Here is a 27,914-nt window from a genome sequence, read left to right on the forward strand (position 1 = left end):
AAGCATGATTCAGGAGCTGAGTCACTGGTTACATGCAGAAAGCAGATAATTTTGTTATTGCTTACTTATTAGGAAAATGTGTATATATATTATTGTTTAATTGTATAGTCAGTATTGAATATTTAACTGGAAATTCTAATTTCTGTTATGTTTACATTTAGATTACGTTTCAACACTCATAATTTAATGACACATTTAAATATAAACTTTAAAACTAATAAAGCATTTTAAAATATTAAAATAAATTAATACTGCACATGATAATGTTTTGATGCTTAAATTCGCTTGATTTTAGTTTTTAGTATTCTGAATTTACTTGTAAGTAATAGTATAAAATAGAAATAAGATAAATAATACAAATTATTTTTATTGTCAGCCATGACATCAAAATAATTATTGGCCTTTCTGTATCGGACAGAATTTTAATATCAGTGGATCTTTATTGATAAATATTACTGTAAATGAAAAAGCTGTTTTGTTGACGCTTCATAAAGTTTGGGGGCGTGAACCATGACATGTGACCCACCCACATGTGATGATATTATGCATAAACATTTGTTGTTGATGTTATTTTGGGTAATTTAGTGCTGTTTTTTAACCATGACATGTGACCTTTAGCCATGGCCTCTCTGTTGGATAATTCCCATTCCTGTTCTTATTGGTACCCATCCAGCACAGTGTCCTTTCGTCCAGCTGTTTTAATTAATCCTGTGTGTACTGTACACATAAGAGGCCAGGGGTCTCATTTATAAAACTCTCCATAGATTTCATCCTAAAAGTGTACATAGCCACAAAAGCTAGATTTTGTGTACGCTCAAAAGTTTTCAGATTTATTAAACCATGAGTACGCCAGAACCCTTTATAAATCCCATTCAGGGGAAGATTGTGTGTGCGTGCATCACCCCGACTCCTCCCCGAAATCACCATACTATATATGGAGCTTACAACTCCTTGTTTTACTATGCATAACCTTATCTTCATATCATTTCCATGCATATTCCCATCCATGTGACACCATATTTAACACCGTCAAAGGTACAAGACATTAAGGAAATATGAGATATGGACTATAAATGCCATTTGTGCCATACGCATTCATTTTTTTTGCTAAAAATCATCTGGTATCCTTGTGTTTTAGAATAAATATATCAAAATATTCATAAAAAAACTGTTTAAAATAGTTCTCAGAATAATAATTTAGAATAGAGTTGATCTCATTCATTTCCACTGGCCCAATAATATTATAATTATTTATACAAATTAAAATTAAATTGAATTAATGCAGGTGAATATCTTTTAGCTATTATTTAGTGGAAAACATAGGCCTATATTTATTGCAGTGTAAATACAATTATCTGACTCTATGCATCATTGACAAATTATTTTAAAAAGGAAACATGCAAATCTTACCATTTCCTTCAAGCTGTATCCTTCAAATACAGTGGTATTTTTCATAATGTTGTGGAGATGCCTTCACATGACATCAACACTTCCATGCAGCTGTGGTTGTACAGTAAGATATTATAATCGGTCCTATTCAAACTGGACAATAGACCATTCCACTGAATCCAGCAGTGTCCGCCACAATATCGAAGTAAGTGCGCATCATTGATCATTGTTCTCGCTAAAAATATTTTATCATATGAGATGTGCAGTTTACTTTAAATATAATTTATTGTGCACCTATAGCACTCCTCACTGTCATTAAAATGTAACATACCACAGGAAAAGTAATCAAGCACATCCTCTACAAAAAAGGGTATGTCTAAATTTATATAATTTTGGTTTAACTTCAGCGTAATGACTTTAGTGCTTATCTTATCTGAGAGTGGAATATTAATGTAAATGATGAAATGAAAACAGTTTAAAATCTTTGTTTACTTCATTACTTTTCTCTCTCCAGGAAAAGTCTGCACGCATGAGTCAGAGTTTGCGTGCATGTGCGCACATTTTCCCTTCAAGTCTGTTTTTTAATAAATCCCACCCTTTGCGTAGGAAGTGGCGTACACTTCTTTCAGGTCAGGTTTTGTGCGTACGCAATGGTTATATATGAAGCCCCAGATGAGTAAAGATATAACTCCTTCAGGAGAGGTTAAGGATGTGCTTTGCACATTCTTCATCCTAATTTAACACTCTCACGGTCACAATACAACTGCAGCTCAAGGAAAAAGGAGAGAAAATGGAGGCGTAACACAATAAGAAAGGAGTTCATGAGAGAAAAGGGATATTGAAACTTTCCTTGTCCCCCACTTCCTTCCTTGCACGGACACTTAACATTTACACAGGGAAATGATGTCAGACACATTGAAGGTTATCACAAGTTATGACTAGCGAAAATAGTGGGACACACAGTATACAATAAACCACCCAATAATGCCGTTGCGCCCTTTAGAAGGACATTTGAGGATGTAGGTGGACTATATTTTATTTTATTTTATTTTCCTCTATGCCACTTTCAGGTCTTCCCATTATGCTACATGCATTAAGATTTTCATATTGTTTAATTTATTTAGTCACATTTTTGTCAAACGTTGTTGATGAAAAGATGATGCATTTGTTCTGTTCCAAAACCAAGTCTATTTAGACCACATCTACTTACAATTTAACTAAAATTAAAAGGAAAACATAATATATAAAACTGAATCTAATTCAAAATATTAACAAAAGCTATAATAGTGTATGATACTAAAATAACACTGATTATGAGTTTCCACTTTAGTTGCCCATGTAGACAGTTCACATGAAGTTTTGAAAAAGACCTACAGTATGTCAGTCACAAAGTTCTCATGGAAATAAAGCCATTCAACTCATACTTGCTTCTCTTTTTCAACACACTGAGTACATGCAAGGTCTGAATGGCGGGGAATTTAGGACATGTGTGCCCCTCTAACTGTCATCATTCATATCATTTTTTTCTTTTAAAGCCACAGCTTAAGGATGAAATAAAAGCCTCTATTCTTCATGTGGTCGTGATGTTTCTGGAGCTTCTGCCTTTCTGCAGAGTCACTCTCTTAAACAGATGTTTTTGATGTGTATGATATTGTATACACCCACATGCAAACATTTCATAAATGGCTATTATAAAACAACAAATTCAAAAGGTCTTCGACAGAACAGGCAGGGAAGTAAGGCCAGAACAAAAGCTTTTTTGCTCAGAGTCCATTAGAGTTTAAGGAGCCTGAAATAGAAGTGGCTAAATTGGTCTCTACCTTTATACCCAGGGTGTTTATTAAGAGGTTGATGTGAATAAAGTCTCTGTGGATGGCCGTGATTGGACTGGAGGGGTGGAGATAGGACAGATTAAGCAAGTAAACAGGTGCAGGAATTTTGGATTGGTGCTTTTAGCACAGCCTTATGGAAAGGTGGGCTTCTGTGACAAAGCCAGAATGATGTGTGACACGTACCTGAATGAAATGGGTCATGCTGTGTTATTAGTTGTTGGATGACAGTAGACAATGTTATGTGTATTAAAATGTGTTGTGGCATTATATAGTAAAAACAGTACTTTTTTAATACAGAGAAATGTTGCATTCACATTAGCAAAATTTTTGGTGAAATTTTGTAGACAAACAAGGTCCATTGTCCACTGTCAATAGCGTAGTGATGCATGAAGCACAGCTCACACAAATCACTTTCAAATCATCAAACTTTCTGTTTGTTAGTTTGGCAAATTCAATTAACCACATTGAAAATGAGAGAAATCTGCATGAAGAACTTTTTCTTCCTCACGTGGAAATCACAATCGAAAACAAATTCCTGCTGAAATGATTTTGCCCATGAAATAGTAATGGTAGATGTGACTGCCGACTGCACCTTTAAAATAGTATGATGACATCATTGGCACATAGCCTGACATGTTCTGATATGATGTATATGTGCAGATGACTTCAGATCATGCTCAGTCGCCATTTTCATTTCATCTTGTTAGCATAACTAAATTAAGTAAATTAAAAGTATTTTTTATTTTTTTGTTATTTGTTTAATTATTCACCCCATACACATCATGTGCATGTCCATGTTAGCATTTCCTCAGGTTTACTTGTATTGTGTGCCACATCTGTCTAACACTGTAGTCAGCCTTAATGCCGTCATGTTTATTTACTGCTTTAGCATTGCTTATGGTTATCTGTCTACATAGCGCGTCTATTAATTCCATAAAGAGGTGATTTGATTCTGAGCCACGAATGCTAAATTATGTTTCAAACTAATTGGGTGTTTGTTTTACAGCTCAGCTTTGTGCCTTTCTAATTGGTTGATTCTTTAATTATTTCTAGCCTCATGTTTTCAGGAGTATTCACCGTTCGCGTGTGTGTGTGTGTGCGAGTCAGTAGTGACCAGCTGAGGAGTCTCCAGATAAGAGCTCGTCAAGCCTGTTCGTTTAGAGTCATTATAAAGTATGTCCCTGTAATTCTTAAACAAATTGAGGTTGATGGAAATTAAAAAGCAACAGTTGTATTTGTGTTTTCAGAGCCTGTTTGCCCATGTTTGGCAGTCGATAAGGTTATATTACACAGAGCAGGACTCTGCATATAAAAAGCTGAACAAGAGTTGGTGTGATTCAGCTAGTTTAAAGCACAAACAGTAAAGGCCTTTTTGGATCCCAATATTACACACTTCATCTCTACAGCTGAGCTAGCAATGCTTTATGGTTAACGGTGCATCTTTTATCTCATTTTAACTTTAAGACATTTTGTTTAGTTAGTGAATTTAAAGTGAAACCAAACACTATAGTTCCGTTCCAAAATTACTTAGCAAAACCTGCTTAGTGATGTTTTTGGGCATTATCCTGATGTGAAGCCAGTTTGAAACAATATGTAGCAAAATTATGTTGTTGTATAAGATAACATATACTTTGTGGATAATAAGACAATCCCCGAACACACTGTGACAAGAATGTTTTAGAAAGGTTTAACTTTTCTAAAGGCTAAAACCTATGGAGCCTATGGAAATGTCAAATACTTTTATTCAGTACTTAAAATGTTTAACTGATACATATATCTAATCTAAAATATGTGTGTGCTATACTGTAGTTTTGTATTTCTAGAGTATCAAGTCATTAGCTTAGTGTTGGTAACATCAGGCTCTAAATTGTGCAACAGTCATTATGTCTACATTGATTTTTGACAATAATGCATAAACTGTTCAAGACAAACCTACCATGACACATTAAGCGATGAGGTATGGTGATTTAACTTTATTATTGTTGTTATTGTTATTATTATTATTATTATTATTATTTATTGTGTTACATTTTGCAAGATTCTCCAGGAAGAGCCCCACTGATTTTGAAGAGAGAGGCAGCCAATCAGAAATGTTGCTATTATTATGGAAACAAAACGCCAAAAAGGCCAAAACCACTCATAAGTGACCACCCATTAACATGAAGCATTGCATCATGTCTCTGAACTATCAAATGTTTGGAAATATTTGAATATTTTGCACAAAACATATGGTGCATATATTATTTAGAATCAATGACTTTAAGTAAATAGTTTAAAATTGTACCATCATTTAGTTATAGTAGTAATCTGGAATGCTTCATGGGACTTCATTCTCTCCCTAAAATAATTTAAATGCCCAGTCTTTTTGTCTGATTTTTCAAATACTTCTTTGCTTGAAAATCAATTTGTAATATTATTTTGGTTGGTTTGGTTCCCAGCTTAACACTCCTTATAGCAGAATGAATGAGAAGAATCCTTCTGTATCCAAGGCTTTTGAAAAAATGGGTGGCCACCATGAAGCTCTATTGAAATCAACTGTGAGACTTTATGTGAGAAGTCATTTGTGCCATGTACATGAGTGACAGCTTGCAGAATTGCTATGAAAGGCATTTCAAATCATTCTCTTATGAAGTTTCATTTCAGTTGGGATGCTGCTGTATAAAATAGCTGCCTGTGTAGACCATAAACAGTGAGGCGACTTTTGGAACAGCATTGCTCAATAGCTTTGATAAAAATCCATTTAGAATGTCTTTTTGACACAAGTGACACTAATAAGAGGTTGGTTGCCCTGCAGGGTGTGTTTAGCAGACATGGCTGATGATTCATCAAGCACAGAGCCTTCTTTTCAGTTTGGCTATTGACATATTGATTGATAAATCTTTGTATGATGTGTCATCTCCCTTCAGTGTTTCTAAATAAGCCATTTCTCATTTTCACCTAGATTCACTCTGCCTATATTGGGAGTAGATGACAGGTCAGTAATCTTAGATGGAGACAGAAGAAATGTTCACGCTGGGAGGGTTCTATTGGTCACTGGAGTAGATACTGAGCACTTTCTGAATATCATGTGGCCCCACACACACTTTCAGATATTGCTTTGTGTAAATTTTGGTTTGTTTGTTCTCGTCTGCAGCACTCAGGACCATATTCTTGCTATTTTTCACTTTTGTGACTCGATGAAGCTTGTTGTTCAGGCACCTCCACCTAAGAACGGGCTTGTGATAAGAAGTAAAGGAAACTATGATGTTGTGCATCAGCTCCTACAGGTTTAATTATACCAGGGAGCAACTGTGCTCCACTCAACTCATTTAATATGGGCAATTAAGCTGTTACCAGAAATAGAAAGAAATGTGGGGTTGAGATGAATCCAGGTAAGGAAGGTGGGATGAAAGATTACAGATTGATAGCATATTGGAGCTCTTGTTAATCCTTTAAAAGGCCATCTAACTGAATGACGAATAAAAAAATAGAGAAAATGCATAGACAAAAACACATTCCCGCACAGGTTTCCAGATTCTCTCCATGCACCGGAGACCAGCACCAAATCAAATCAGAGAAAGATAAACAAAACCTCATTAGTTCCTCCAACTAGGCGGAGGTGAGGTCTACAGTGTCCCCCTCAGCTGAGCTTGCCCTGCTTTAACCCTGCAGTTACTCTGCCGCTTCTGCTTTCGTTCTGCTCTCCTGTGTGGTGAACTGCACATTTGTTTTTAATTGGGAAGGGAATTGACTTTGCATTTGAATCAATGCTCTCACTTGCTCGTATAAGTACATGTGCACTGGAACAAGACAACTCATTTGGATTATTCAAAGTTAATAATTGGCTGACTTTCCCACGAATTAAGGCAGCAAGGACATGATTATTATACAGTATTTGTGTTTCTAAGCACAATGCTCTGCGGAAAATATCTTTTTTGTGATGCATTTCTTAAGTAAAGTATTAGCTAATCTTCTCTTGGTACCGTGAGAGATGTTACAACATTTGTTTACGCTTATATACTACATATTGCCTAATACACAAATGGCCATACTATAATCATTAAGTACTTTTCCTTTTCTTTCTTTTTTTTTTTAATAAAAAATCATTTTACATATCAGTAATGTAGTAAATGCTTCCTAAAACAATGTAGAATCAAATCTTAATAATTCATTTGGCACACGTGCATCCTGCTTATGAAAGGCTAATTATTGTTATGAATATATAATTTAATTATATAATTATAATTATAGCATATAATTATAATTCACCTAAAAATTGATAGTCTGGCATTATTTACGCAAGTGACACCAAAAAAAATGTCTGTTTTCAATTTTAGCATTTAGCATTTTATAATTGCTTCTTTTGGCCCTTAACAGTCCATGGTTACTGTGATCTGAATTAGGTTGTTGTGTGGCATTTAAACTGTAAATAAATAAATAAAAGCATGCAGGTTTGGAACAATATGACGGTGAGTAAATAATGGCATTTTTAAAATTGAACAAGATTATCAGTGAATAATAACTTAAACATGGGCTGTTTCTCATATGATTACAACGTTATCATTTGGGTTCAGAACCATTTTTTGACCATTTTAATTATATTTATAATTTATTAAAGCATTCATTTAATAATTTGTCTATTTTTTATATTAATATTTTTTTATATATATAATTGTATGTTGTTTCTTTTGGACCTTAACAGTCCCTAGTCACTATGAATTGTGTTGTTGTATGGCATCTCTACTGGAAAAATAGTAGCATGCAGGCTTGGAACAATATGAGGGTGAGTAAATAATAACAGACATTTCATTTTTGGCCAAAATTTCATTTTTGACTCTTCATTTCAACATGGTCTTTTGTGATGGTGGTGTATAGGGAACCACAAAATGAACTGCAGTTTTTGGCAGCATCAACATTGGGCACTTTGCTCTCTAATCTCTTTCTCCCTGGGAAAGGGAACATGAATGAGAGAGTGGCTATGTTTATTAAGGTGCTTTGGTACACAGTGTGCTTGGACAACCTTGGACAATCTTCTTTTTTTGTGAAATGTGTATGAGTGAGGGACACTTTCTCTTATGAAGTGTAAGATTACTCATACATGGGCTGAAAATCATCTGGAAATAGTCTGAACATCCTGAACGCATTGTAACATTTTCTACATCAAAACACGGTGATAACAACAATAATAATGCTTGTTTTCGCTCTCCACAGACAGCGTTGAAGACTACATTCAGACCACCTCATCACATGTGGAATCAGCCAATCAGGAGCTTGCAAAAGCCAGTCATTATCAGGTATGTTATTGACTTCCTGGAAAGCTGTTGCTTTGATAACTGCATTAAGGTACACAAAAAGCAGTTTGGTATGTAAAAAGAGTCTTTCTTTAACAGTCTATGAACACAATTATTGTTGCAGGTTTGTTTAATGGTTTCAGTTGACATCACACAGTGAGATTTTCAACATGCTGTCATTCATTAGCTGCTCACTTCAGTAATCACCCTTCATCAATTACCTGACGGGTAGACCATAAACCCTTTTGAAAATTAAAATTTGTCATTGATTGTTCACAAGCTCTGTTTGAGTATTAAGTAGTGTGTGAAGAAACAAATTACTTGAAAATAGAAATATGTTGCAACATAAGTGTCTTGATTGCCACTTTCTATCATTTTAATGCATCCATTTATTAATTATGTATTGACGTACTGGCATAAAAAAAAAAAAAGTACTGACCCCAAACTTTTGAATAGTATTACATACCTGTATATATAATATATTATTTTTTAGGTTTATTCACCTTAATGAATTCTCCACTTCTCATGGTATTTTAGAAATTATTTCCCCTCAATATCATTTACCTTTTAGCTCTGCTGTCCAGTCATATAGGTGTCATGTAAGACACTTAAATAATCATCTGTTGCTGTCTGCTTAGGGTATGTGTGCCCCTTCTTTCTACTTTGACCACCCCAGACTTATACTTTGACCTTTGCTTTCTTATATTCCCGTCTGATAAGAGCAGTTGGTGATTAGAGCATTTGGCCTTTCATATAATTCCTCCTTTGGATTCACAATAAAAACACAGGCTAATAATGGATGGTCATACATGTGTGCTTACCCACATTGCGTGTGCTTCTACCTGTCCATGTGAGTTTGTGAATGGCAAAGCAAATGAATCTCCCAAACGGGTGCTTTAGGATTCCTCTCTTGGCCATAGTTTTCTCGCCTCTTCCTTCCTCCACTTACGAGAGCGCAAGGGAGTAAATGAGTGAGTAGCAACAGCTTTTGGATTAATTGTCATTTCATTATCTCAAGGAGAGCTCAACCGTGACCAAACTCACACAGAGCAATTTAGCACTTCGTCAGTCCCACTGCCGCCCACCCTGAGGGGCGGAGGGAAGTGCCTGACTTAGGGAGCTACCCCGTTTCCTTTCGAACATCTCCCATAAACTCTTACTGTTAAACATTACACACACAAGTCAATTAAAAATAGCAAGTCATTTTCTTTCCATGGACCAAAATGCCAGTTAACCGAATGCAGGAAATAAATTGAATCTGTAATCCATCAAGCCAAAAGCAGTTCCTCTCCGCTCAATCATGGAAGGTCTGTAAGTGACAAGAATGATGTTGTATCAGCCCCATCAGAGTTCAACGGAGCACGATGGAACATGATTGTTCATTACCATGCTGCTGCTCCAAACTCTAAACACAAATGAACAGACACTGAACAGAGTTCACACCATAATACACAGACTCCAGACTTCATTTACCATTACTCATTTTCTAACTCTTTCCATTACAAGCCCATTTTGTGATGTGGAAAAGTGCTTTACTGGGCACTCTTAAATAAGTGAACCTAAGTTGAGTTTATTCAATTCAGTGCTAAGTTCAAGAAGTACAAGTCTTTTACAGTTATTGTGTCCCTTTTCCTGTAACTAGAAATACTGCATTTATAATTGCATAATGTGCATTTAGATACAATAAATACAGTTATATATATTTGTCTGTTTTTGCTGCACAGTGTGAATAGTTCTGAGCCTTTATGTGTCTTTGAGGAACACATGGCAGTGGTGTTTTATTCCGTTTTATATATATATATATATATATATATATATATATATATATATATATATATATATATATATATATATATATATATATATATATATATAAACACCACCACAACTATACTTTTAGTGCACTACTGTTACTGTTTAGTGTTTAAAATGTCTATACTATTTATAGTGTTTACGTTTCTTTTATATATATATATTTTTTTTACTTATTCTCTACTTGTTATCTGGTGTCTTAAAGAGCTGCAAATATTATTTTGTTGATCTGTACTCCTGGGTGCATACAGTGACAATAAGTGCATATAATGAAAAAAAACTAAATGACCCCAAACTTTTGAACCCTATAAGATATATTAATTTATGTCATTTATGTAATGAATGAGGATTGTTTAAAATCATATTTAGCTTGAGGATGTGTGTAAAAAAAACAAAAAAAAAACATGCTTTTTAAGGGGTGAGGAAACATATGACTTGTAAATAGCATGCTTTAAAGAAAAGGTTGGTATTCACTGCCTTTGCCAAGATAAGAAACGATGGAATAAAAAGGAAATACGTCCTATAATACTGGCAAACATATGTATATTAGAATAGACATCGTAATCTAGTAAAACCAATAGCATAACCACTGTTGTGCAACAAATGTATTCACATTTTTCACAGATTACTGCTCACTCATAACTCATATCTGGTGTGTAGAAAGTGCCTTTGTGTGAGTGTGTGCGCATGTGGGCCGTGTTAGGCTGTATTTATGTCAGTTGGATGATCTCGTGGCCTGTAGAGTGTGACAGTGAGCGGGGTGTTGGATTATTATTTGCTATCTGCTTCTACATAAGCCGCATGCTGTCCCGATCTTACTGAATCCATACAGACCAGACGGCTTATTTGTGTGCCCAGAGCAGATTCACTGCTTCAACATACCCTCATAACCATCCCTCCCACACACAAAAACATAAGAGAGCCAAAGCGGGATCTAAGAGGGCCGAATGAAATTCAGTTTATTAGTATCACTGCTACTGTTCTGGATACTTAGGGTTGGGGACTTGATGAAACCTCAAATCATGCAGTTTATTGAGCAGAAGTGTGCTGTTACTTTTCTAAGTGCTTCTTACTGTTGATTTTTGCCTGGTAGATGATAAAATGGGCAAAAAAAAATTCATTGACTTATAGTGAAGGAGGGTTCTGAGCCATATCCTGAGACCACTATACCTATATTTAACTTGGCGACAACCAATATTCTCCGCAGTGAATGGATGCCATCAAATAGTTCAAACAGCTGATAAAAACATCACAATAATCCACAAGTAATCCACATGGCTTCAGTCCATCTATTAACGTATTGCAAAGTGAAAAGAATCAAATCCAACCTTAAGGCATTTTAACTGTCTAAACTGTTGCTTCTGGACAAAATATGAGTCCATAATTCACAGTAACTCTTTCTCCACCAATTCATTACAGAAGATCCACTGGTGAGCAAGTGATGTAATGCTAAATTTCTCCATATCTGTTTTGATGAAGAAACAAACTCATCTACATCTTGGAAGGCCTGAGTAAAATGTCGGTAAATTATTATTTTTGGGTGAACTGTTCCTTTAAAAACTACTTGGAACACTTTAACAACCAAATACCAATGCCCTGACAACATTTTTGATGACAAAACATATCTCACATTTTCTCCAGAATGTGTACAATGTATTTACATTCAGTATTTGAATTAGTGGTGCATTTTCTACTCTGTTGTTGTTTAAATGTGGTGCAGAAATCAAAATAGGCCTAGATTGATTATAGCGTAGAACATTTATGTAGTTAAGCTCATTCTTTGCAAGAGTATTGCTCCTCATGTTGAAAGTTTGTCAGGTTTGTTTAATGAATGCAAAAAGCAGCTGATCAGTGCTATGTCATGCTGTGATCAGGCACAGCAATGCAAATCAATCATGCAGTGTAATTTAGGTAATGGTGATGAATGGAGTTTAGCTGGTGGTGATGACTGCGACACAGGCCTGTCTGTAATATTGGAGCTGAAGTGGAATGAATATGTATGTGAATGAGGGGATGTTGTGGGGAGCTTAGCACAGGAGCATTATTCTCCATGAGGTTGAATGTGGCAACTGGCCAACTTACCAAAGTCACTGCTGCTAATGTTATATGCTTTATGTACTGTATATAAAATTGTGACGGTCACAGCAGGCTCTCAGTCTGGTAACCCCTGACAATAATATAAAGTAATGTATTATATATCTATTATATTATATTATATTATATTATATTATATTATATTATATTATATTATATTATATTATATTATATTATATTATATTATGTGTGTGTGTGTGTGTGTGTGTGTGTGTGTGTGTGTGTGTGTGTGTGTGTGTGTGTGTGTGTGTGTGTGTGTGTATACAGTACAGGTCAAAAGTTTGGAAACATTACTATTTTTAATGTTTTTGAAAGAAGTCTCTTCTGCTCATCAAGCCTGCATTTATTTGATCAAAAATACAGAAAAAACAGCAATATTGTGAAATATTATTACAACTTAAAATAATAGTTTTCTATTTGAATATACTTAACAAAAAAAACATTTATTCCTGTGATGCAAAGCTGAATTTTCAGCATCATTACTCCAGCCTTCAGTGTCACATGTAACATCCAGTCTATCACATGATCATTTAGAAATCATTCTAATATTCTGATTTATTATGAGTGTTGGAAACAGTTCTGCTGTCTAATATATTTGATGAATAAAAGGTTAAAAAGAATTGCATTTATTCAAAATAAAAAAAAAAAATCTAATAATATATATATTCTAATAATATATTTTCTTTACTATCACTTTTTTATCAATTTAACACATCCTTGCTGAATAAAAGTATTGATTTTATTTTAAAAAAAAGAAAGAAAAAAAATTGCTGACCCCAAATTACTGACCAGTAGTGTATATTGTTATTACAAAATATTTATATTTTAAAAACATAGCTTCTTTTTTTTTTTTTTATTTTTTTTTTTTTTTTTTACTTTTTATTCATCAAAGTATCCTAAAAAAGTATCACATGTTCTGAAAAAATATTAAGCAGCAGAACTGTTTCCAACTTTGATAATGAATCATCATATTAGAATGATTTCTAAAGGATCATGTGATAATGATCCTAAAAATTCACCTTTGCATCACAGAAATAAATGATAATTTAAAGTATAATAAATTTAAAAACAATTATTTTAAACATAAAAAATATCACAATATTACATTTTTTTCTGTATTTTTGATCAAATAAATGCAGGCTTGATGAGCAGAAGAAACTTCTTTCAAAAACATTAAAAATTTTTTACACCAATTAGATTTTTTGTTGAAAATTGTCTCACACAAACATTAAGGAAAACATTATTATTTTTTACACAAATAAATACATACACATACACATACACATACATACATACATATGTGGCTAAGACTTTTGCACAGTAGTGTGTGTGTGTGTGTGTGTGTGTGTGTATGTATGCATAATTATATATACTGCATATTTGCACATACATATATACATACACATAAAGTGAAAGTTCATGGTTTCTTTAAAGTTTTTTTCACTACTTACTGATCTGTTTATTATATAATGATTCTTAATGACTTATAAATTAAAGTTATTATAAAGTGCTGCCTTTTTAAAATAATATCAAACTTTTCATTTACTCTCCCTGAACAATAGTTATAAAGCAGCTGCTGCAATCTCTGCATTAAGAAAAATGTAATTCAGTCATTTGGCCATCTAGACATACTGTAGATCCAAATAAAAATAATTTGCTCATCCTCTCAGATTTATGTAGGGTGGCAGGATCAAGGTGCAACTTTATAACCTTTTTTGTTCACCTGTAACACTTTCTTCCAACAGAGCTTTCACACACTTGTGTACATAATCCTGAGGCAGAGAACGGGTTGTATATGCCAAAGGCTAAACTGCAAAGTGGGGACCTCGAGTTCCTGTTTATTTGCTCTGTCTTTTAAACATCATAATCAGGAAGACTTGGATTCTGAATTTTTATGCAAATTGCGCATAAGCCGATTATAAGCCAGGCAGTGGCAGCGCAAACATTATTTATTTTATGGACCTTCAATTTTCTGAGCAGATGAGATAAAGGCAGAATAATATTATGTGGGTAATCATCATGCTGCGTTATTATGACATTATAAAGATCTCATGTCACGCAAGGTAAAAGACTCTCTCCCTCTCTGTCTCTCCAAAAAACAATGTCAATCTGTTTCTCATAAAAAATGTGATGTCCACCTGTATGTGACTCAAATGTGTTAAAGTGAAATTTGCTGCATTGTTCAGGATTTGTTACAGCTAGGGGTTAATTTAGTCGAGTTTCTGGCACAGAGGTTAGCAGATATGTTCCGCCCATCTTTATGACTGGAAATCAATTTGTGGTCGCATGCCCTCATATAATAGTCCATTACAAGTGGAAAATTTATGGTTCTCCTTATGTTAAATCTAATGTGAACTCATGTATGACTTTATCTTATTTTTAAAATTGTTTCAACAATTTTGTCGGTTTAATACACTAAAACAGATCATGTCGTGTCAGGGAAAAATGTGACAGACTGTAAGCATATATATGCATATATATTTTGTAATTCTCCCTCAATTGTATTATTTTTTAAAGAATTTAACGCATATATTTACCAAGGATGCAATAATTGGTCATAAGTGACCAGTGACGTGCACAGACATTTTGAGGGGCAGGGGCTCAAGTGGAAAAAAGGGCACTTCTCATATTTATTTCAATTTATTTCTAAACAAAACGTTAAATATATTAACACAACTCTGACTTACCAATTTATTTTAATTCCCTCACACTCACCCAATTGTTTCATGTTGTTTCATTTTTCAACAGATGTCTACAAAATAATCAGTTCACAGTGTTGTATAATTACAATACTGCACACATACACACACACACACACACACACACAAGCCAAATGTGACAAGAACTTTGTTTCACATTTGAGGAAGGGTTGGTAAAATCTATCAGCATACAACATACTAATAGAATGGATAGTTATTAGATGAGGAGCCGGAGATCAAAATTATGAAGTTATTTTTTAAGGCAGGACACTTCACATGCTGTTCAATTTTGAGATTTTGGTCTATTTTGCTTCCATGTCTTCTTTTGCTCTAATAGAAAGGACATTTCCAAAATTCACATTTCAAGGGAAAAGACTCTTGATGTAAGTTAATAACTAATAACTGGGGAAGTTCTGTGGTGATAGGCTTTAGTTATTTTTGTTTATCCTATTCATCTGCAATGCCTTGTGTCAAATGTATACAAATTAGCGCATTATACTTAACGCCTGATTTGCATATCAATGTGGCAATTCTGATGACGTAATTCATTTTACTGTATTCAGCTGTCGTTTCTCCATTAAGTTAGCCTGTATGCCCATGATATATTGTCTTAGCTAAACTTTGGCTAACTTATTACATGGTAGCTGAGTCATGGATGTTAGCAAGACATTTTTTTAACTATATTTGCCTTAGTCATCACCACTCACCTCCACACCAAGACAAACACAACTGGACAGGGAGGGAGGGTTCACTTCTGCGGCTCTCTGTCTGTCTGTGATGTGCCGATCAATGTGTGCTACACTGCTGTGCTGCACGGAGACACGGAGGGGAGAAAGGCATCGGAACTCAACAGAGCTCAACATTTCCCGCCTCGTGACCAGATATTTAGTTTCTTTATTTGTTTGAACTAGAAAGCTGTGCGCAAACAGAAACACACACATATATACATATATTAATTTATAAAAAAAAAAAAAAAACTCCCCAGAAAAAAGGGCACTTTCTCTCGAGGAAGAAAAAGGCAGGTGCTCAAGCACCCTTTGATGTCTATGTGTGCACGTGCCTGTAAGTGACAGTAAAGATGTCTATTTCAAATAAAAACTGTTCTTTTGAACTTTCTATTCATCAAATTTTACTGAAAAGAAAAGTATCCTCAAAAATATTATCAGCACAACAGCTTTAAACATTGATAATAATAAGAAATGCTTCTTAAGCACCAAATCAGCATATTAGAATGATTTCTGAAGGATAATGTGACACTGAAGACTGAAGTATTGGCAGCTGAAAATTCAGCTTTACCACCAGAGATAAAAAATTATGTTTTAATATACATTAAAATTAGAAAACAGTTATTCTGAATTGTAAGAATATTTACAGAAATGTAATTTGTTTTTGTCAAATAAATGCACCCTTGGTGTGCATGCGACTTCAAAATAAATAAATAATTTACCAACCCCAAACTTTTGAACAGTAGTGTACCAGAATCATATACAATATCATTTTGCATACAATTCTGTACAGTTCGAATCAAAGTCAAAATCTTTAAGAACAAAATCAAAGCTTCTTATTAAATTGTGAGTGCATATTTATACAGTAGTTTAATCAATTATAGGAATACCCCAGAAACTTTTTCAATATCAAGGTGCTTTAGTTTTAGTGCTTCTACAGCAGCTTGACTAAATTGGGTACATGGAGAGAGAGAAAATTAATTTCCCTTTTCCTTTTCTCTCCTCTCACCAGCACTTCACTCTATCAGCTTTCTTTTTATCCTAAAGTCATTTTCCCTTTCTCTCTCGATGAACGTCTGCACTCTCCATCTCCACCTCGCTTCCCCGCATCAGGAAAAAATTCAAGCTCCGAAATGGACCAACAGTTGTATTGTCACCTAAAGCTTTTTTGTTCCCCTTTTACCTGATTTATTTTCCTGTTTTCTATGAATGACAGACCAGGCCTGGGTTAACACAGAGTTAAAATCAGCGCCTAGAGACTGAATTCTGAGTGACAGAGCGAATGAGGGAGAGAGAGAGAAAGTTTATAAGGTGCGGTTTTGGAGAAATGTAAGAAAGAAACGAGGGAATCTGTGGTGACCAGCTGCAAGAGAGGAGATAGCAGAGAGAGGCTTTTAATTCCCAATCCCTACAGAGCCTTTGAAAATTACCAATCTTCTTATCACAGATGCAGGGCTGCTTATGCAAATTGTTGTGGAGTGGAACGTTTAAACGGAAAATTACTCGACAGCGTTTTTTTTTTTTTTTTTTTTTGCCTCCTTCTCTCCCTCCCTCCCCCCACAAGCACACTTCCACATAGAAAGCCTGTTTCCAGTCTCAGATAAGAAGATGAATTGCTCTTCGCGCTTTGAAGCACGTCAGGATTTAAAGACTCCAGCCTAGCTGTGGTCTACGACTGCTGCTCTTTCTGGCTTTGTCAAAAAAAAAAATCAGGGAATCAAGGAAGGGCATTTCAAAACCACATAGAATCTATGCTCGCCAAAGTCGGAGCCTCCTGCCTAGTCGAAAAAAATATATATTGAAATCAAGCAAATTTTTAGTGTTGTTTATTATTGCCACACTTGTTGGTTTCGCTGGTTCTGAACTTCTCAACATGACAAAACAATAGATCTGCGGAGGGTGGGGGGGTGTTTGTCATAGACGTTGAAAGTCCAAATGACACTTTTGGCAGTTTTCCAAAATTCTTTAGTAAACAGAGCAGGGCTTCCTCCCACCGCAGTGCCCCATCAGAGGCAAAGAGCATCAGAGAGCCAGATGGGTTTTGCGAATGCTGTTCAGCCAGAACTCGAGCGCAACGGAGAATGCCGCTCTCTCATGCTTGGCCAACAGCTCTTGACTCAAGGCCACAATTCAATTCTGTCTTTGAGAAATCATTTTCAAAGCATGTCTCTGTATTGGGGAGAGAGCCTATAGAGGTCAATTGATGGCAGCACCTTCATTTCGTATGGTGGTATTGCATTGGTGGCAGAACCTGTTTGGAAAATTATGGTGTAATTTTGTTCTTTTATTCCATGTGGGTCCTTTTGTACCTAGGGCCGTTCGTACTGGATAATGACTGTTGATTTATTGATTTTAACAGTGGCAGGAAACCGAGAAAGAATTTATTCTATAGATTTGTGTGTGGGTGTGCGTGTGCGTGTGTGTGTGTGTGTGTGTGTGTGTGTGTGTGTGTGTGTGTGTGTGTGTGTGTGTGTGTGTGTGAACAAATCTATTTGACTTGAGTCTTGCTTTTGTTATTAGTCTATTAAGGGTAGGGGTGCTCCAAATTTTCAGTTACTATCACCCTACTCAGTATTTTTGATATCTTGATGGTGGCTTATTGTTTTTGTTTATCTATATTTTTGAGTAATTCACTCACCCAAGGTTTTTTTTTTTTTTTTGAGCATAAAAGTCCCTGGTCTACATTCACACTGAATGGAAAAGAACAGCATGCACATTCTGCCAAAAAAATAAAAAAGTCAAACAGGTTTAGACATGAAAATGACATAAATTTCACTTTTGGGTGAACTATCTTTATCCTTAATCATACAGTAATATCTCAAACCTTCTTCTTCTTTATTCTGTATTCCAGAGGCAGCTGAGGAGGAGGAAATGTTATCTGCTAATCGCTGGAGTGCTGCTTCTTACTTTGCTTATCATCATTATTGCAGTCTCAGCCAGAAAATGAGATCGAGACCACAGGTGAGCTGCGTCTGGTGTGCCCAGCCGGTAATATAAATAACAACATAAAAAAGAAAGTGAGAAAAGATACTCTAAGGACAACACAAATCAACAGAACAAAAATAAAACAAATATTAAAATATATTACTTTTAAGCAAATGTATAAAATCTGTGAGCGATATAATTATATATATAATTATATATTATTTTTCTTATTTATTATTGTTTTAATATTAAGTATAATTAATAAAATAATTATTATTAAATATTTAGTCCTTTTCTTGGATGATGAGAACAGTATTTATTTGAAATATAAATATTTTGTAACATGATAAATGTTTTTAACGTTCACTTTTGTCCAAACGTTTGGAAATGTTGGTTATGCTTATGATAATGATGATTATGATTTTTAAATGTTTTTAATGAAGTCTCTTATACTCACCAAGTCTGCATTTATATGATCTATTCATTTCGAAGAATCATGAAGACTGAAGGCTGAAGACTGGAGTAATGATATTGAAAATTCAGCTTTGTATCACAGGAATAAATTATATTTTAAAATATATTACAATACAGTTATTTTAAATTGCAATACTGTTTTCACTGTATTTTTGAGCACATAAATTTAGAGCATAAGAGACTTCTTTTAAAATATTTAATTATTATGAACTTTTGACCAGTAGTGTAGATACAGTATATAAAACATTTAAATATATATAGTAAAATACAATATATATATTTTTTTTTACTTCAGTTTATTTATTTATCATTCATTGGCCTAGTATACCAACTTTGCATCCTCGTTTCAGGTACTAATAACACAATAAAAAATAAAAAAAACTATACATTGTGGCATTTATCACCAAAATGCGGTGCAGAACAATTACTTTTGACTGAAGCAGGTCACTTAGACATCTGTTGTCATCAATGAATAGTAAAACACCCAAAGTCTCAAGCTTTTTTAAAACGTTTAGACACAATCATCTCTATGGGGGGGGCCCCAAATTGGTTCTTGACAACTGTGTAACCTGAACCGGCGTATCAGAATGCCATTTTTTACCACGAAAAGCCAATGCGGTGAAAGCACTAATATTTCACCCATGGGCAGCCTCACTGAGGGGAGTGGGATTTTATTAGTTAGATGGATTACCTCCTCGTTCATTTCTGAAAGGCCAACTGACAATTACACTCTTCTGTTATTCATTTATCCTCACAATCTACTTTTATTCATTCATTGACTCATTCATTAGTTCATTGTTTTTTTTCATTCATCTGTCTGTGAGGAGGAAGAGTGTTGGAAACTGGTTGAGGAGTGACTCCATTTCCATGAGATGTTTATCTATGTGTTCGATCTCTCGCAGCCCCCCTCGGGGAGACGAGGCTGAGTGACAGCCTGGACTCCCTCTCGTATCGATCCGTACCCTCTCCGCTCTCCCGCTTTTCCTCTGGCAACACACACACACCTCCTTTTAATCGCTGTGTGAAACTGAAAGTAGATAGCATCTTTAATTAAGTAGCTCTTAACTTGCATTTGTGAAATAGAGTGAAACAAGGAGCATAAGTTGTTTGAACTTTGGTGTTAAGATCTCATCTTTTACCAAGCGCTTGAGCAAATAAGAAGAGTTGAGAGATTTTGTCACTAAAAAAATCACTCAACTCAAGCACGCTCTGCCATATGCACTGCTCACAAATGCAGAACTCTTAAGTACTAATTGATGTAGAGATTTCAATATTCCATCGCTTCTGTTGTTTTGACCTACAATCTAATTTATACTGTTATTATGTCTTTTAGAATTTAAAAACTAGATTTTCACTTTTTTTTTTAGAGAAAAAAAAACAAAAACGTAATGGATGCTTTTCTGTGCAAAAGTTGCTGCTATGTTATGCGGTTGCTGTGGTGTTCTGAGTGTTTTTTAGGATGTTACAGTGTGGTTACTAGGTGGTTGTTATCATTTCTGTATAACTTGGGTCCCCCTTTTTTTTCTTAGTATAGTTCACCCAAAAATCTCATGCTGTTCAAAACCTTTATAAAGACTGTTCACACAATTGTTATTTTAGTATCACTGAGATATTATATAATATTATTATATTTTTATTATAGTTTATATTTTTTATTAATATTTATGTATTCAATTAATTTTTGTTATTTTATTTTTTATTAAATATTGAAATATATATATATATATATATATATATATATATATATATATATATATATATATATATATATATATATATATATATATATATATATATATATATATATTTATTTATTTATTTATTTATTTATTTATTTATTTATTTATTTATACTTGAGCCCAAACAACATTGAATTGTACTAACTTTCATTGTATGGCCAAAAAAACTGCATTAATACTGGAGCTGTTTTGTTAATTCATCCCTCCAACCTCTCAGTTTCTGATTAAGCATGTGTTTTGTTTCTCAGGTTGACTCTAAGTTCTGGATAACTGCTTTAAAAGACCCATGTAGCAACGTGTAAAAAAAATCATGTTTGCAGACCCTCTGGTTTTTTAGAGAAAGTAGTTGTAAAAGGGAGGGTTTCAGTGCCATAACAGACTATAAGCACAGGAGAGCTTGCCAGCTTGTGTGCTAGGGACCGGCTCCAAAAGCTGCATAGATTTATAGAGAATTAACAGCTCTGAATCTATGTAAACATGGGCCATTCAGTTCTGGTGAGACTTGTTTTTATTGCATGCCTTGCACAGTTTGTGATTATTTCTATCTATGTCTCCTTATAACCCCAAGCTGTTCGCAGCCCTAGTGCACTTATTTTCTGTAAAATTAGAATTGATCCCTGGGTGACAAACAGTATAAAAAAGGTACACCTTACATTAATTTTAGGTGGATGCTTAGGTAAGCAGACACCACTAAATACAGGTGTAAGCAGGTCCAAAACCTTTTGTGATTTGATCATTCAAACCACTTTTGAAGAGTAGTGTAAATGACAATCAGTGTGTGTGATCTGAAAAACAAGGACCTCCTACACATCTGTCAATCATCCACTGAGTTCCGGAGATTGATTTATTTAAATGTTTCAGTTTTTTTTATTTATTTCTTGAAATGTTCCTTTTTAATGTTTGTTTATCTCTTTATTTAATTTCCACAGTGATTTATTTATGTACTCAACTTTTTCTCTTATTTATCTATTTTATCATATTTATCTATTTTATTTATTAATTGTACTTATTTTACTGTGTTACATTTATTTATTTATTTTTTACTGTGATCTATTAGTTTTATTTTATTTTCTAGTGTATTTATTTATCTATTTATTGCTTTGGTTTTTATTATTAATATTATTTAAATATTTATTTGAATTGATGAAATTGCTCATCAAATGTTCAAAGGGAGATGCATTTGATGATAAATATTTATGTCAGGTGTAAGCAGAAATTTATGATCTGATGAACTTATGATCTGATCACCCACGAAGAAGGTTAAACCAGACCAGGTGTACACAGGGCCTTAGATGTTTAGAAAGAGTAACAAACTTGGGTGGTTAATAGTGAGATCCTTCACAAAAGCAAAAGTGTAAAGGATTAAAAAGGAGCAAAGGATTATTGGAAATGTGCTGGACTGATGTGGTTGGAAACAGACAGGGTGGCAGAGGGAAGAGCATAGTGCATTATATATCAGTTTAATGATTCAGCAATGACAGAAATATCCGAGGAGCCGCTTTGCCTCTCAAATCAATAGCCCTGCACTTTATGGTGCTCTAAATAATGCAATAACTGCTCCTTGACACTTATTCCTGCGAGTTGTGTTGCCAGTGCTGCTCTTACAACTTGTTTACAGACTCATTTGGGTGAAAGAGATCCTACAATATGCATGTCAATGCCATGAGCTAACTACAGTTGATCCTTCTGCTCTGAGCTTGTGAAATTGAGAGCAATCTGAGAGCGGCCCCAACTCATTGAGTCACCAATTGCTTAAAATGAACCCTCAACGGCATGACAACAGACTATTAAAGCATTTTAATGTTGTGACCGTTATGCATTATCATATAGTAGGAGCAGTCTGTAGGCAGGTTTAACAAGGAATGTGAGAATCTTCAAGCATTTTCAGACCCCAGTAGGTGTTTGGACCCCTGAAGTAGATCACCTGTTTATCTCATGTCAGCAAAAGTCTAGATATAATTTGATTTTTGACGGGTGAAATTTTTAATTTTATTTAGTGAACTGTCACTTTACATGTGCTGGTGGGTGAGTGAATAGAAATATAACTGTTTTGATGTTTTTCAAATGTTTAAAAAAAGAAGATTACTTTCAATTTTTTATTTACATTCTATAAACAAAATTACCTAAGCTATAAAATAAAATATAGAGCTGTTGAGTCATGATGTCAACTAAGGCTAAGGACGGTTAAAAAGTTTTGTTGCTGTTGTTTTTATTATTGTTATTTTTTATTTATTTATATAGCTTTTACTCTGCAAGAATTCATTCAGTTGATCAAAAGTGACAAATTTCTGTTTATCAAATAAAAAATGCCATGGTTTCTACAAGAATATTAAGCAGTACAACTGTTTTCAGCTTTGCTAATAATAGGAAAGGGTTAATGAGCATCAAATAGAATGATTTCTGAAGGACATGCGACACTGAGGACTGGAGTAATGACTGCTGAAATTTCAGCTTTACCATCACAGGAATAATTTATATATCCAAAATTGGGACCTTATTTAACTGATAAACCTCTATTTAAAAAAACCCATAGCCTGAAACTGCAATTTTTTTTCTGGGTTTTATAGGACTACAATTTGAACAGCTCTATTAAGTTGATTTCTGAAGCTGTTTTCCTCTTGGAGTCTCAATATAGGTTTTATTAAAGGGTTTTCTGTCTTTATGGGTACATTTGGCAGAGCAAAATATAGCAAAAATCTGATTAGACTAGAAATAAAACAGGAGATCAATCCTGTTGTGTTGCATACAATTTAATTGCTGGTATATTTTGCCATAGATTAAATGTCAGAACAATATCGGAATTAGATATTTGCCTTCCTCAAATTGGATTCTTTGTATTTATATGAATAACATAAGTATGCACAATGTATTATCAGCTTAAGTGTTTTTTTTTTTTTCTTCTTCTTTTTTTTATGATTATGATTTATGGGTCACCATACTTAGTCCCACGTCACTTCACTTTTATTTTTTTAGCACATCAGAAAACAGGGTTTTGTGACTGTGATTGTGTAAGTTTGAAAAAACATGTAAATATACATTCTGCCATGCAACTGTGACTTGACTTTTTAAGAGTCTACACTTAAAGACAATTTTCTTTTTATTTTTTTTTATTTTTTTTTTGAAGATAAAAACTTTTGACCCATACTGTTGTGTAAAGAACAAAATAATATCTGAATTTTATTGCAAATCTTTTGTGATTCACTTGAAAATCACTCAGCACTGCCTAAAAAGGAGCCTGAATTGAATAATAAATGGATACTTTGGCCTCAAAGACCATTTGTGCACAACGGGGCATCTAACCAGCTCCTCACTGACTTGTTTACAGCCCTTGTGTTTAGAAGGAAAAGTATAGCCAGATCTGCTGAAGGGAATTAAAATCTGTGAGAAAATGACTTCTTGGAAATTCATTGCTGCCATAGAAACAGAACAGTTTAGTTTATGATGCATATTAACTGCAGACCCTGACAAATAAGCACCACATATATGCACAGTGTAAACCAAATGTTATAATTTTTTTTTTTAAGAGATTTTTATGATAAGACCGTTTTCATAGTATAAAAAGGACTCCCAGTTCAATTGCTAAGGCCCTGTCATTCATTTCTGTATCAGTTTGTGATTTCCGAATGCACAGCCCACATAAAACCAACAGTCTGTGTCCAACCTCATGTGGGTTGCTCTTTTTGAACATGGTAGAAGAGTGCAAAGCCAGCACACTTCCTTGGTTCTCCCTGGCATAGAACTGCACGGCCGGGCCAAGTCTCAGTTTGACCCTTATCATGTCTGAGACTGACCGCTGAGCGGCGGATTAGTGGGCCAGCCTGCACCTGTGTGGGCGTCCACTGAAGCAGCAGTGTGGGCTGCAGTCAAACCATGCAGCCAGTCACCGTCACGGAAAGAAGGGACATAACAGACCCAACCACCCACCACAGGCATGCTGGGAAGGGCAGGGGAGGAGGGCAGAATTTACCTCTGCTTATCCTTAGAAGCCTTTAATATCTCTCTTCCATCACTGCTGCTCCTGGCTTAATGTGTTGCCTTTGGAAATGTTGACTGGTTCAGAGGGAGAAGGTATTATGGGAGGTGATAGTGGAGCTCTTTTTTTTTGGATTGTTTAAGGGTCATTTAGCTCATTGTTTATTATTTGGGGTTGCCATAGCTTTTTAAATTACTTTGATTATTCTTTTATGCTAAATGACACATCGAGCCTATATTATTAATATTTTAAATTTGCTTTCATTTTATATTTCCAGTTTTAATTTTAGTATTTTATGTTTTTATTATTATTATTTTTATTTTATTTTTTATATTTCATTTAGCATTTGTTTTATTTAGCTTTATTTTTTTTTCCATTTTAGTAATTTTAATAGTTCACCAGTTGCAAAATCAACATTTCTAACTTCCATTTAAGTTTCATTTAATTTGAAGTTTAATTTTTAAGTTCAAGTTTTTCTTTTAATATTATTTGAATTATCTATTTATTATTATTTCAGCTTTACTTTAATTAATGAAATCTTAATTTATTAATTTTACCTTTTTATAGTTAATAACACTACATTGAGCAGGGTATTCATTAATTCATTTTTATTTATTTTAATTTATTTTAAGTTAATTTAATTTACCCTTCATATTTAAAAAAGTTTGCTCTTAAAGTAAAAGTTCACCCAAAAATGAAAATTTTGTGAAAATTACTCACCGTCAGGCCATCCAAAATGTTTCTTCATCAGGACAGATTTGGGGAAATTTAGCATTACATCACTTGCTCACCAGTGGATCCTCTGCAGTGAATGGGTGCTGTCAGAATGAGAGTTTAAACAGCTGATAAAAACATCACAATAAAAATAATTTGAATTAGATTTTAGTTTTAGATTTTCAATTTTGATTTTCAATTTAGTTTATTTATTTTTAGAAAATTTCATATGCTTTTGTCATTTTATTATTATTATGTTTAAGTTAAATTGTTTTTATTTTTAGTTGTTCAGTTCAGTTTACTTAAGTTAGTTGCCAAGACAGCTTTTTAAATTTTCATTTAAATTAAATTTCTGATCTAATATTTATATTTTATTTCAGCTTTATTAAAAAAAAAAAAAAAAAAAAAAAAAAGTTTCAATAGTTTTAGTTCCAGTTACCTTTCTGTTTCTGAGAAGGTTTAGCAGATCTGTCGGCCAATCACGGACACCATTTCAGTGGGAAACAGCTATCAGTGTGTTCCCTCTGGTTTCACTTCTTGTTCGGTGTCTGAACATGTTGCTCTGAGCTACTTTTTGGTAATATTATATGTTTTTCCTCTTTGATTCCTTTTTCTCTATTCTTAATCATATATTTACTTTTCATGTCTTTTTATATATATATTATTGGTAATGTGTTCCAGCACAAGTCATATACTGTACACACATCCAACTCCAGTTTGAGCTTTTAGGATCAACTGAGCCATCCAAGCTTATGTGCGGCTTGTCGTTCTCTCTGAACTGCTAGCAGGGCTGAAGTTGAATTTCAAGCACCTTTTTTTCGCTGATAAATATTAAAGAATTAATGCTCAGGAAACATTTTTATATTTAGCTGCTAAAGCTGATTTAGCCTCAGTGAAACAGAGCAGACAGGTTCCTGCAGAAAGAGGCTTATTCAAATGAAAAAGCTAAGTTGACAACACTGAGCTGGTATTCACCATGATGAGACATTGCAAAGATGAAAAGAAAGAAATCCAACAGAGGCACAGAGGGAGTGAGAGAATATTTAAGGGGTGCCTAGAGTACTAAATATCAGACCTTCAAGCACTGAACATCTGATTTAACATAGCCCTTTGCATGTTGTTCTGTCATCATTTCATGGGCACAGTTCATTAATACATTTAATATTAGTTTAATATAGCACATTAAAGATGTGTTATAACGGACTACACTATACTGTCATGCCAGTAAATAATGCTAATATTTTATTTAAATTATTAATATGAAATCACAATTCTGATTTAAATATTTTAACTCGGTTTTATTATTGCAGGTTTTGTTACTTGTAAATAAAAAAATTAATAAATAAATAAATAAGTCAATGTTGCTCTTATTAGAATTGCACCCAATTTTATTTTATATTATTTGTTTGTTTTTTATAGTTAAAACAACCTATAGTACACTTGCTGAAGGAATAGTTTCCATCAGAACAGCCTGAGGTTAAATGCTTCTTTCAAGGGCAGAATGGCAATAACTCAGCAACTCGATTAGCCTGCAGCCAGTTTCAACAAACTCCTCAGGTTAAGAAAACCCTTAGTGATGATTTCAAAATTGGGTTTTCCCAGTTTAAGAGCTTCATTGCGACCAGCCCATGATCTTTAACCGCCCCACAACCACCAGCACATTAGTGAAAGACTATTTTTTTTACTTGCTAGTAGTCGGTAGCAGACGTCAGAAATGAAAGGCAGCTTGGAGTTAGCACAGTGTGCTAGTCTTAGTATATTTAATCCACGTCCATGAACAAGTCTGACAATAAACCTTCTGTATGGACTAAAATCCTCTTAGGCAAAGCGTTGTGGGTAAACTTGCTTGATGCAAATTCTAAACCCCATTAGCTCTGAGGAACTAGTCGGCTGCATTGAGATTAATGGCAGGGCGACTGCTTGATTTAATAGGGTTATTTCACTGCTTCTGGCCAAGAATAAACAACAAACTTAATGCAAGACATTACTCACTTTCTCCACTGACTGACAGAAGTTTCTGAGTTCACTTATGATGAGGTTTGTTGATGCACCGTGGTCTCATTTTTTTGCTGTACGTTCCACTTTTTGTTGCCTTTGTAGCCAGAGCTGAGTGAAATATGACAGTAATTTTCTAGAAAAAAAAGCAATTTGATAGAGCCTGTTATTTAAAATGCATTTAAAATGTTTGATATCGATTTCTCTGTCATGAGTGGAAAAAGGAGTAAGAAAAGAGAAAGAAAAGGTTTAACAAATTGTTTCCTACCTGCA

At 34.2% G+C, this 27,914-nt stretch overlaps 1 protein-coding gene across 4 annotated transcripts in view; it reads left to right on the forward strand.

Moving 5' to 3' along the window:
• Positions 1–27,914, forward strand: part of LOC109053261 (t-SNARE domain-containing protein 1-like) — a 105,223-nt gene that overhangs the window by 66,598 nt on the left and 10,711 nt on the right. For all 4 annotated transcript variants that reach the window (XR_006162013.1, XM_042772935.1, XM_042772937.1 and 1 more), the window contains 2 exons: positions 8,412–8,494; positions 18,673–18,782. Coding sequence is in view for 3 of the 4 variants with exons in the window: in XM_042772935.1 (XP_042628869.1) it covers positions 8,412–8,494; positions 18,673–18,768 (179 nt within the window). In the remaining variant the exon portion in view is untranslated. The remainder of the gene's footprint in view (positions 1–8,411; positions 8,495–18,672; positions 18,783–27,914) is intronic.

The sequence above is a fragment of the Cyprinus carpio genome, chromosome A16 (genome assembly GCF_018340385.1).
Source record: "Cyprinus carpio isolate SPL01 chromosome A16, ASM1834038v1, whole genome shotgun sequence".
Classification (NCBI taxonomy): Eukaryota; Metazoa; Chordata; class Actinopteri; order Cypriniformes; family Cyprinidae; genus Cyprinus; species Cyprinus carpio.